At 37.6% G+C, this 11,904-nt stretch overlaps 1 protein-coding gene across 2 annotated transcripts in view; it reads right to left on the bottom strand.

The window, feature by feature from the left end:
• Nucleotides 1-11,904, bottom strand: part of Rsu1 (Ras suppressor protein 1) — a 186,641-nt gene that overhangs the window by 86,686 nt on the left and 88,051 nt on the right. For both annotated transcript variants that reach the window (XM_046423029.2, XM_046423028.2), the window contains exon 8: nt 38-170. In XM_046423029.2, the coding sequence (XP_046278985.1) occupies nt 38-170 (133 nt within the window). The remainder of the gene's footprint in view (nt 1-37; nt 171-11,904) is intronic.

The following is an 11,904-nucleotide window of genomic DNA, read 5'->3' as shown; positions in this document are numbered from 1 at the left end:
CAAAGTTTACTATTTCAGAAAATCAGAGTCTACTTACTACTTATATGTCTCAGAACGAATATATTCGAACACATGGGACACGCCAAGCTGGAACTGGTCAGCAATTGGGGTAACCCAGGGATTGTTCTCTGCTTTGAATACTTGCTTCTGACCAGTTAAATCCAAGTTTCCTGAAAAGATGAAAAGGAAATGAAAAAGGTGAAAAAGGTGAAGGTCATTTAATTCAACACAGATCCATCTAAGGAGTTATGCTCGGCAATCACAGCATAGCCCGAAGTACTTTAATGGATCAAAAAAATCATTTGAGTTTTTAAACATTTTTACCCTAAGTCATCACTGGGACCCAATGAATGCCAGTTATTATCCCCTGGTTCAAAAAATTAAGACCAAATGATGGAAGGAAGGAGAAAGGAAGGATGGGTGAGCAAGTAGAGAGCAGGAGGATTTGGAAAGAAACAAACCTGGAAGGAATTCTTGCCAATGAAGCATATGCCTTATTTTTCTGGGTACCTGCTAGAGACTAAAAAAGACTTGTTCAAGATTGAGAGAAGTGATATTAAAACCTCCTTAAATTCTACCTTGACAACATCAATGTGCATCTCCACTTGTCCTTTTGGATCTAAACCCAATCTGATCAACACCACTTCTTTCATCAAGCAAAGGAGAATACAAGTGAAGTAAAACAAGAATGTTAACAAGGAAAATTATTATTGTATTATTCAATTAGCATAAGCACATCTCAGAATGAGACCTAAATGAATCTCATTAACATAGTAATGATGGAGACTAACATTTGTATAGCTCTAATCAGTTTACAAATTGCCTTTTAAAAATCATTTCCTCATTTAATTCTCTAGTAATCTCCAAGGTCAGTTATTAACATCACTTTATAGGTAAAGAAATGGAAACTTGAGGAAATTAACTAATATGTCCAAAATCAGAAAATCTGAACCTGACTCCAGACCTTATTTTATATCTACAGGATCTGGTGAAGCAATCAGGTTGCAGGTCAATCTGGATCAATAAACATGAGCTCATGAAGGTAGCATATAAATGAGCAAGCACAGGCTCCTTCGGATATCACCTGTTGATGGTCAGTTTACTTTCCTTCTTTCTTCCTTTTCCATGTATTCAAAAACATTAAAAGCAATGAGTGAAAGACCATCCTATCATGTGCTTGCCTATGAGTGAAAGAAAAGTTAAGTAGTAAAGATGCATGTGGCTCTCACAGCCGCAGACTGACACCAAAAGACTTTTTACTGGACAAGTCCATTTTCAGACTTCTGGTCCAAGCCCAAGACTCCCAGGGCTATTTGAAGACAGATATTCAGCAATCTTTCTTCTTAGGATACCACCAAAGTGGCATGTTTGTCCTGATCTGAGGCTCTACTGCCTATTTTATCCTAAGTCAGTATAATGAAAACATATTCTGGGACATAACTAGACCACAACACAAATCATTTCCTAGCTGATACGAGCTTTGGGAATGAAAGGATAAATGAAAACTTTTACTAGGAAGATGATGTATTATTTCTTCTTAAAACAATAGAAATATACTTTCAATCTTTTTTCTCTTTGTTATATGCAATAGTAACTATTCATAAATATGGAGAAAGAAAAGAAAAATGATTACAATTTCACAAAATGCTCTTTTTTAAAAAAACATATTACTGAGTATTAAGAGAGCAATTCATCATGCTCTTTCCAAAGAAACAAAAGAAGTGGCTGGTGTTGAGTACAAAAATAGGCAGATGCATTTCTCTCCAAGATTACTGATATTGTCAATTTCCTCATTTTAATGGCTAAACATCATTAGTCAAATATTAAGTCACTTGGGAAATTAATGAGCCTGATTTCCTGAGCCCTGAGTTCAAAAGCTGCCTGGGGTTAATGAAAATCCAAGGGGTGTATAAATTTTGTTTAGTTGGGTATCTTTCCTGGGATGGATCTTGTTGGCAAGGGACTGCTATTTATTTTTTGTTTTTATCTTTACTTGGGGATGAGGGTTCTTCGCTTTCCAAGAGAGACACTAGTATCATTTCCATTTCTCTATATTTCTTATTTCCTCTTAGGAGATCTAATCTGTGGTATGCCTGTGTCCTCTCTTCTATATCACTTCTTCATTATTTCTTTTTCTCCAACTTTCCCTTTTACTAAAAATGAGGATAGTATAAATTTCTGATAAAAGTCATCTATTTATAGACAAGTCTGTATTTCTTTTTTGGGAGGTGGAGGGGTACTGGGGATTGAACTCAGGAGCACTTGACCACTGAGCCATATCTCCAGCTCTATTTTGTATTTTAGTTAGAGACAGGGTCTCACTGAGTTGTGTAGTGCGTTGTTCTTGCTGAGGTTGGCCTTGAATTTGAGATCCTCCTGCCTCAGCCTCCTGAGCCGCTGGGATTACAGGCAGGTGCCACCTTGTCCAGGACAAGTCTGAATTTCTGACATGTCATATTTTCCACACACAAGGTATATGTTACCCACTGTTCTTAGGATGCACAGTCACTGAGGGGAGAGAGGCTGTGTGCCAGGCAACAGTAACCGTGGTGCAATAATTCACTAATAAGCTGGGGATGAGGGGCTACAAGTAAACAAACCTCTCTCAAAACATCTCCCTAAGATACAAAGTATGCTTAAATATTATGGTTGTCCTACCTCTAAGCCCTTCCCATTGACTCAACATGGAATCAACTATGAAACAAATAATAATCCCCTGGAAAAATGTGTATTCCAAAGTGGATGAGAAAAAGAAGAAAAAAAAAACATGAAAGGCATGAACTGTAAATTTATGTGATGAGGATGTGAACTAACTCCTAAGCAAAGGGGTTCTCCCACTGGTAGCTATTCTTCCCTAAATCCTTTTCCTCCTCATTCCCCAATACTGTTTATTCTACTGAGAAATACAGTCTGAATTTCTAGTTGATAGGATCTGTTGAACAAGCACCCAGGACTTCCCATCATTCATAGTTACCATGAATTAATTAATTCAACTGCATGGCTTCCCTGTATGTGGTTCAGATGGGGATGGCAGGAGTAAGATTTTTTTGTTTCTTTTTTTAACTTTAGGGAGAAGAGCAGGGAGAAGAGGGAAGGTAGCTATGTTTGGAATACAAAGCATTTTTGGCCATGCTGTATTTTTAGGACCCTTAGTCAGTGTGAGCAACGTGGACCAGGGTTAAGGTCTGGGAAAGATGCCATGGACAAGCCTTAGCTATTCCAAATGCAATCGGGGATGACTTATCAGGACAGTGAGGCAAAGATTCTCTTCTTCCCCTGGGCTGTATCACAAGCTCCCTTCTCCCCATTCCCAGGCCTGCCCTAATAATCCAAAGTACAAGTACAACATGAGCTGGGCAGGTTTCAGTGGGCCATCCTAGAACTTAAGGTTCCAGTGGGTACTTCTGTAGGAAAGCAGAGCTCACCTTCTATTAACACCAACCGACAAGCCCACATCAGCCAGAGTGTGCACAGCCTCTTGTTTACTGCTTAGCAGCTTCTTTCTAAATGTGAAGTCTTTTTAATGATAATCCTCTAAAAATAATGCACCAAAGTTCTATGCTCCCTGACTGCCACACATGGAAGACAGACCTAGGGAAATTATGCCAAGAAAAGTCAGCCATGACCTTCTGTCTGAAGCCTCTAAACCCCTGGAGATCTGTCAGTCCCAAGTGATGTCTCTATTTAGTGCTGTCAGCAGAGACAGGAGAGGCAGAGGGGACTGCTAATGACTTCTGCTAACTGGAGCACACAGGAGACACTGGATGTGAGCTAGACACACTCCCTTCAGGGAAAAGGAGTCTGAAAGGGAAAACAGTAAGGACCATGGGCTATTCATGAGGATCTTTATTTCTATCACTTCAAACCTACATGCACATTCTGGCTGGGGGTGTACAGGGGTTCTGGGTTACCCTATCCCACCCATGTTCACTTGTCTATTTTAGTATCAAATAATGTTAGTAAATCAAATATCCAGGTGCTTCATGGCGCTTCATGAACTGGGGAGCCTAAAAGAAAAGAATGATTCAGGTTCACTGGACACTAAAATAGAAAACAACAGCTTCTTTTTGGTTGCTCTTGGTTCTTTTTAACAAACCATCATGAAAACCACGTTTAACATCCTCAGCCAACCCTCAAGGAAGGCTCAAGAAATCTACACGAGCCTCACCAAGCAATGCCTCTGCAGAGTTATAATGGGGGCTCGGCACGATCGAACGTGCTTCTTTGTTTTTCAACTTAATGTCACTGGTGGATAACATGACTCCTGCGTAGCTGTAATCCTCCCAGCGAGCTATTTGTCTCTGGATTCTCTTACCTCACTCTGCACCAGCCTGGCATGCCGTAATTTCAGAAGAGGGTTAATATAATTAGAGTAAAGCTAGGCCACTATACTGTGTGAAAAGATGACACCCGTCTCATCTTGGCCTAGCAACAAGTTACCATTGCCTCAGCAAAGCTCGTCTGTCAGCTGTCTGGGTAGGTTCCCTTTTAAGTAATAACATGCAGGAAGCATCTCACCCCGCTGTCAGTCAGCCAGCAATCGCCCTAGCAGCGCACGCTTCAGTGCGTCGAGTGAGGAGCCCTCACCCATCCCCTTTATTAGAAGGCTGAGCAGTGCTCTGGTGGTGTTGTAACAAGGATCAGGCAGCAGGATTAAGCACTGTGACAAAGAGGATCTAATAAGCTAGAAAGTGGTGCATCTACAGACACGCTGACTGGCTCCCAGACACAGATTCACTTTGCTCACTCCTCAGTCGGAAGGCGCAGGCCACTGGGGAAGCCAGGCAGCGCCGTGATTAGCGGTGACCCTCTGACCGATGCTGCTATGAAGATCATATATCACTCAGAGGCTTATTCTGCAATTGCAAATTGGATTTTCCATTTTATTACCTGCAAAAGGACCACATATGCTTCTTTCCCAAGCCTCTAGTAGAGCAAGCTTGGCCGCGCAATGGTAATTGTGTAAACACTAAATCATGCAAAACAATCATTCTCCCTGCTAGTTATAAATGTGATTGAATGCAATAGGCAATTGCGGCCCCATTAACAAGCATGCTCATTTTCACTTATGGAAATTGGTTGTTTCCGTAATCACACTGTAAGAATTCTTCCTGGGTACTCAAAATCCTGAAACATGTGGCCAGGAGCATCATTTATCACACAGTAAGCAACTGAGGGGATCTGGGCAAATTTTTCACGTCATCAGAGCAGCATTTCCTCCCTTCCTGATTTGAAAATAATGCCACAGAGAGTATTTAAATTAATGCCCTCTAAAAGCCAGGCTCTCTCACTCATAAAAATCCAAGACCATGGTCTAACAAGGTAAAACTAGAAAACCATGGTTGATTGGGTACACTAACATTAGAATACTAGATTTGCCCAAACCCAGGTAATTGATTTGCTCACAAAGGGATCTAGATGGGATGTCATGACAGTTGAAAGATCACCTCTGCTCTGCAGTGAATCCCCACATGGAAGCTAACCACAAATGACTCCAACAGAAAATAAAAGCAACGTTTAGGGCTTCTCCATATATAAAGACATAGCCTACACACAAATCTCTGTAATTTCTATTAAGTTGTGTCATACTAATTATAGAAATGCATGATTACAGACAATGGCTGACTCTGGGAAGTTCCTATTTTTTTTCATTTCTTTTTTACTGAGAGGAAAATAATGATAAAGTCTATAAAATGATGGTGCTTATTTTGCAATAGTGAGTATTTGCATTAATTATACACTGGAAACGAACAGAATGCTCATTACTAGGTGATAAACAGAATGATACATACAGAAGCCATACTATAAAATTCTTTTCAGTTATTAAAACAGACTTATTTGTATGTACCAACCTGGAAAAAGATATACATTATAATGTAAAAAAAAAAAAGTTAAGGGTATACATACTAAGTCTGCTATGATCCAATTTTTGTACAAAAGACAAAAGAGAAAAATTCCATAATATGTATATGAATAAATGTTTATGTGAAAAAGAAAAAGAATTCGTAGCAAGTGGTGAATGTTGGTTTCCTCAAAGAGAGGAAATAAGCAGGATTTGAAAAAGCAGAATACAGGGAATAAAGTTAATTTTGTCTTTTAAGAATTCCATGCTTTATAAGTATGGATTATTTTCATAATTAAAAAAGATTAAAGATTAGAAGATTAAAGTATGCTGAAAAGTCATTTGACAGAAACACACTCAAAATACACGGTGCACACTAATTGGTACAAAAGAGTATATCTTACTTAAAATGGTGTTAGCCTACTGCAGTGACCGCCACACTTGTGGCCCCTTCTCTTCTGTCTGCCTTACAGATGATGGCCTATCAAGCCCTAAATAGATTGAGAATCTGGGTCTGAGGTTGTTTCTCTTTCTGTGCATCATCAGTGCAATCAAAGTAAGCTGGGATGTCTCTTGACAGCTCTCGAATTTATTCTGCGGGGAATGTAAGGCCACACTGTCATTCTGGCAATTGTCTGCACAGCCTTTCTGGAACATTTTGAAAACAGGCATTTTGTTCACTGAATGCACGCAATGCACTGTTGCTTTATGATTCATGCTAAAATAAACTGTCACTCTTCTGAAGAGTGCAATTTAAATTAGAAAAGATTTAAAAACAAAAACAAAACCACACAGCCAAATGGCCCAAACAAAAGCAGCACCTGATTTACGTGTGTGATGGTGTGGATGGTTCAGAGTGGTCCAGAAATCCTTTTACCAATGAAGAAAAATGGCATTTTACATTGTTGCCATCCGATGCTCTTCTTGGCTATTTGGTGTCTGTGGTCCAGAGTAAGACTGGATAGGAGGAGCTCTCAGTCACTTATAAATATGATTAACCAGCAACAGAGCAGGGAGCATCCCCATTGCACACCACTACGGTGGCTTTATCTTGCAAGCTGATACAGTTCTTAATAAATAATTCATGTTTTAAACCTGGCATTCGTTTAGGATTTCCCTATCATTCTTCTAAATGTGGGAGGCAATCTCATTTTTGCTTGCCAGATTTCCCTTTTTATTGTTCACGTAATGTCAGGTCGTATAGAAAAATGTCCAATGGTGCTGGCTACTGATCCCGCACACCATTCACTGACTTTGTGACCAGGGGACTGTGAGCAAATCCCGTGCTTTGCTGACCTTCAGTTTCCTCATCTGCCAAGTGAGGATAAGAGTATCCATTGACAGGATTATGGACAGGAACCAAAGAATGTATGTGAAATGGTTCTACAAACAGAAAAGCATGTGGAAATAGAAAATATTTTCATTATTATTTTAAATGGAAACCTCCAAAGGAGAGAAAAATGCCTATTTGAAGACAATGTGCCTAAAACAGGAGCTTCCTCAAGGAATTCATAACCTGCTGAAACTGAATGTAAACTTTGCATGGTGGTACTTTCTTGAGGGAAGGGCCCTGTTCATAAGATTCTCAAAAGTCTGTGATCAAAAGCAGAACTAAGAAGCAATTTAGGAACACTGACTTCATGTTCTAGAGGACTGCAAGATTAACCAGCAGTAATCTGCTGTGTCCTTCTGGGTGGGCTCTCTGAGCACTGGGCCATTCCTTATCTTCCTCACCAGAATACTCAATCCCCTCAAGTTCCCCAGCTAAGAGTCTGTGCTGAGGATGCCCTTCCCGCATCTTGGGCAGCACTGAGGAAGCCTCAGGCACCCTGGAGACCCCAGGGAGAAGTCACTAATTAATACAACATAAACTAAAAAAAAAAAAAAAATTTCAAAATGCAAGCTCAAAGAACAAGTTTTATACATATATGACTGCACGACCGGTGTCATTCTACAATATGTACGATCAGAAAATCCGGTGTCATTCTACAATATGTACGATCAGAAAAATGAGAAATTATACCCCATTTATATATATATATATATCAAATTACATAAATGCATTCTACTGTCATGTATAGTAATTGATTAAGACAAATTTTTAAAAACAAGTTTCAGTGGCACTTCATTTTATTGATTCAATAATGCTATCACAAATCCATCTTCACCACAGCTGTTTTATTATTTTGTTTTTTGCAGTGCTGGACCCTGAACCTAGCCTCATACATGCTAGACAAGTGTTCCACTGGCCCTGTCATAGCTGTTTAAGTTAAATGTATACAGAATTGCCAACTTAGTGATAAAATACTTTTTTCCAGTTGGTTTAGCATTAACACTCAGATCCCTTTGACAATTCTCCCACTAGCAAGATTTCATATTAATAACGGTTTAGTAAACTGCTTTAATACTAGACAGAGAAATGATTTTTCTCTTCTTGAAGGCTCTCTAATCCAGTTGATGCCTAAAGCTGGAAGTTCAGGGCTCACCATCCCACCCATACTGCCCACTGTTTTGTTTTTTAATTCCATCACACACCTTTGCAAGAGCTACAATATGCTTTCAACAAAACTTTCTGCATCTGTGTCGGGTAAGGAAAGGTAGTACTTGAATAAACTTTAGAAAATATTAATCTTTACCCCTGTAGTTAAGAGTAGACATCCAAGTCGATAACTGTCATTTATACTGTGAATGTACTAGTGTAGTTCAATAGAATGATCAGAAAACACAAAGCTACTGAGGCCAAGCTGTACATTCTATTCATGAACAATTCATATGTATCTTCCTATCAAACCAGCACAAAACCAATAGCACTGCTATTCCTAGAGTTGACCAGGGTTCAAAGATGAACACTTGAACTGCTGTTTGGAGTTTCAATTACTACCTCTTTTCTGAAAGAGAAATTGATAATATATCTTAAGAAATATAAAAATTCATAGTTTGACTTGGTAATTCCATCCCAGTAATAAATTCATGCTGAGGAAATAATAATAGATATTCAAATGATTTAAGATTATAAGTTTTAAATTCAGTGTTGCTTATATTCTTCCTGAACAACTGGAAACAACTCAAATGTCTAAGAGTTGGTTAATGAATTATGTGATACTCATTGGATGATATAATATGTACTCATGTATTTTAAAAGGGTTTCAAATATATTTAATCACATGGTTAATAGGGTCATAACATAAGATTAAAGGTGGTAAAGTAGGCAATAAGACCCAGAGCATAATTTTTTAAAAATTTTTTGTTGTAGATGGACACAATACCTTTATTTTATTTATTTACGTGGTGCTGAGGATCGAACCCAGTGCACCACACATGCGAGGTAAATGCTCTATCTACCACTGAGCCACAACACTAGCCCTGCATGATAATTTTTTTTTTTAAAAGAAAGCATAAGTACATACAAGGAAGTGTAAGGAAAAAAGACTGGAATATATACATAAATATATAATGTCCATGAAATTGACTAAATTATCCTTTTGGGTTAATACAAGTATTCCACCAAGAAACCCAAAGTTCTCTATAAATAATTTGCACCAATAAAAATAAAGCAAAAAAGTAACCATAAAAAGAATAATGCAGTTAGGCTGGGGATGTGGCTCAAGAGGTAGCGCGTTCGCCTGGCATGCGTGCGGCCCGGGTTCGATCCTCAGCACCACATACAAACAAAGATGTTGTGTCCGCCGAAAACTAAAAAATAAATATTAAAAAATTCTCTCTCTCTCTCTAAAAAAAAGAATATTGCAGTAGAATGAATCGGTCACTATTACCCTTGCACATATATGGTTACATGATCAATATAACTCCACATTATGTACAATCAGACTAATGAGAAGTTACACTCCACCTATGTATGATGTGTCAAAATTCATTCTACTGTCACATAGAACTAATTAGAACAAATTAAAAAAAAAAAGTAAAAGTCCTCCAAATCCCATCAAGGAAAGAATGCATGCATTCCATTTCAGAATGGAGAACTAACCTTTGTATGCAATCCAGTACAAAACTACATTTTCCCATCTCATTACCAAAATAAAAAGTATTCAACATCATTCAAAAAAAGAAATTGCATTAAAATATTTATTATATATGTGTATGACTGGAGAGAAGGAAAAAAGACTGGATATATACATAAGTATAAATGAAATGAATTTATACTAGAGAAAAGATTAGAATGAAACAAACTTAGAATTTTAATGGTGGTCATTTGTGGATAATGGGATAATGATTGTTTCCTGGCTGGACAAAGGCTTGAGGTTCTCAATCTTAAGTATGCACCAGAATTTTCTGAAGGCACCAATAAAAATATTATTCCTTCAGAGGATTGATTTCATGGGTCTTGGGTGAGGCTTGAGACGCTGCACTTCTAACAAGTTCTTAGGAGATGATGATGTTTCTGTTCCGAGGATCACATGTTGAAAAATCACTGTTTTTTTCATAACAGTAAAACAATATTTAAACAAAACTTTAGAATTTTAAATAAAGCAAAAAGATTTTAATTTATTTAGAGGACTGAAAAAGAAATCCTAATTTTTATAGGGCATTATAAGTTGTATTAAAGATGTCAAACCCCCCCATGACCAATAAGTGTTTATCCTCATCATCATCTTCACCGTCACAATTCTATGAGCTATTTTATGCTGAATTTGTGCTATGCATCAGGTGTTATTTTAAGGATTTAGCATACTATACCCCAAGGAGTAACAACCGTCTTATGTGGAAGGTCTGATTATGATCTCATGTTTAAAAAGAAGAAACAAGCTAATGTTTTGGGGGTTAAGACCCAGACTCAAGGTCACACGAGTGACCAAAGCCCAATTTGTCTGGGCTTTGGCTGTTGGTCTTTCCAACATGTGACATATAAGTTTTCTTCCTACTGCACAAGGTCTTGAATGTTGTTGGAATAATTGATAATGTGACATGATTTCAGAGCAACTGGAGAGGTATCCTCAAAACCTATTCATTTGCCTTCATCATGGGACATAGATTCTATCAACAGAACCACTCTCTTGGAGTTGGAAGCCCAATTGCCTCCAAGAGTTTTATTTTTAAATTAAGATAACCATGTTAGTCGGATACACACATTTTTCTTCTTTTTTAATCATTTTTATGTTTGTTCTACTTTATTTTTTAAAAATCATGTTTCATTGTTTTTGCTAGTTAATTTGTTAATTAGACTTTACCCCATGTTTTTATTGCCTTCACACACACACAAAATTTATCATCTTAATTATATCAAGGGTACACTTCAATGATATTAAATACATTCACAATTTCTTTGCAACTAACACTACCACCATCCTTCTTGGTAACTCATCTCATTTTGTAAAACATAAACTCTAGACCATTAAACAAATAGCTTCCCATTTCCACTCTTCTTGGCACTGTTCTAACAGTCTTGATGATTTTGATTAAATATGTCAGATGCATAGAATCAGACAGTATTTTTTTTAGACCTGGTTATTTAATTCACATGATGTTTTTAAGGTTAATCCACATTGTAGCATAGGCCAAAAGTCCTCCCTTTTTGACAAGTGAATAATACTCTATTGCATGTAGACATCACATTTTGCTTATCTGTTTATTTTTTTGGTATGCACTTGGGTTGCTTCTGAGTTCTAGTTATTATGAAGAGTCCTGGTATAAACATGAGTATATCCAAATATCTCTTTGAGACTTTGTTTTCAGTTCTTTGGGATACACTTCCAGATATGGAATTGTGGATCACATGATAACTTTATTTTATGTTTATGAGGAACCGACATTGTTTTCCATAGAGGCCACATCATTTGATGTTCCCTCCACCAGTGTTCAAAAGTCCTAATTTTACACCCTTGCCACTACTTATTATTTTCTGGGGGTCTTGTTTGTTTTGTTTGTAGGAATCTCTTAATGGGTGTGAGGAAGTGTCTCATTGCAGTTTTGATTTGCATTTCCCTAATACTCAGTGATTTCAAGCTTTGCTTCATACATTTATTGATCATTTGTATTTCTTCTTTGGAAAAGTGTCTATTTAAGACCTCTGCCCAGTTTTCTTTTTTTTTTTTAATATTTATTTT

The sequence above is a fragment of the Marmota monax genome, unplaced genomic scaffold (assembly GCF_021218885.2).
Source record: "Marmota monax isolate L192 unplaced genomic scaffold, Marmota_monax_Labrador192_F-V1.1 WCK01_AAM20220418_F8-fsc00098, whole genome shotgun sequence".
Lineage (NCBI taxonomy): Eukaryota > Metazoa > Chordata > Mammalia > Rodentia > Sciuridae > Marmota > Marmota monax.
This window is presented reverse-complemented; position numbering and strand designations above follow the sequence as displayed.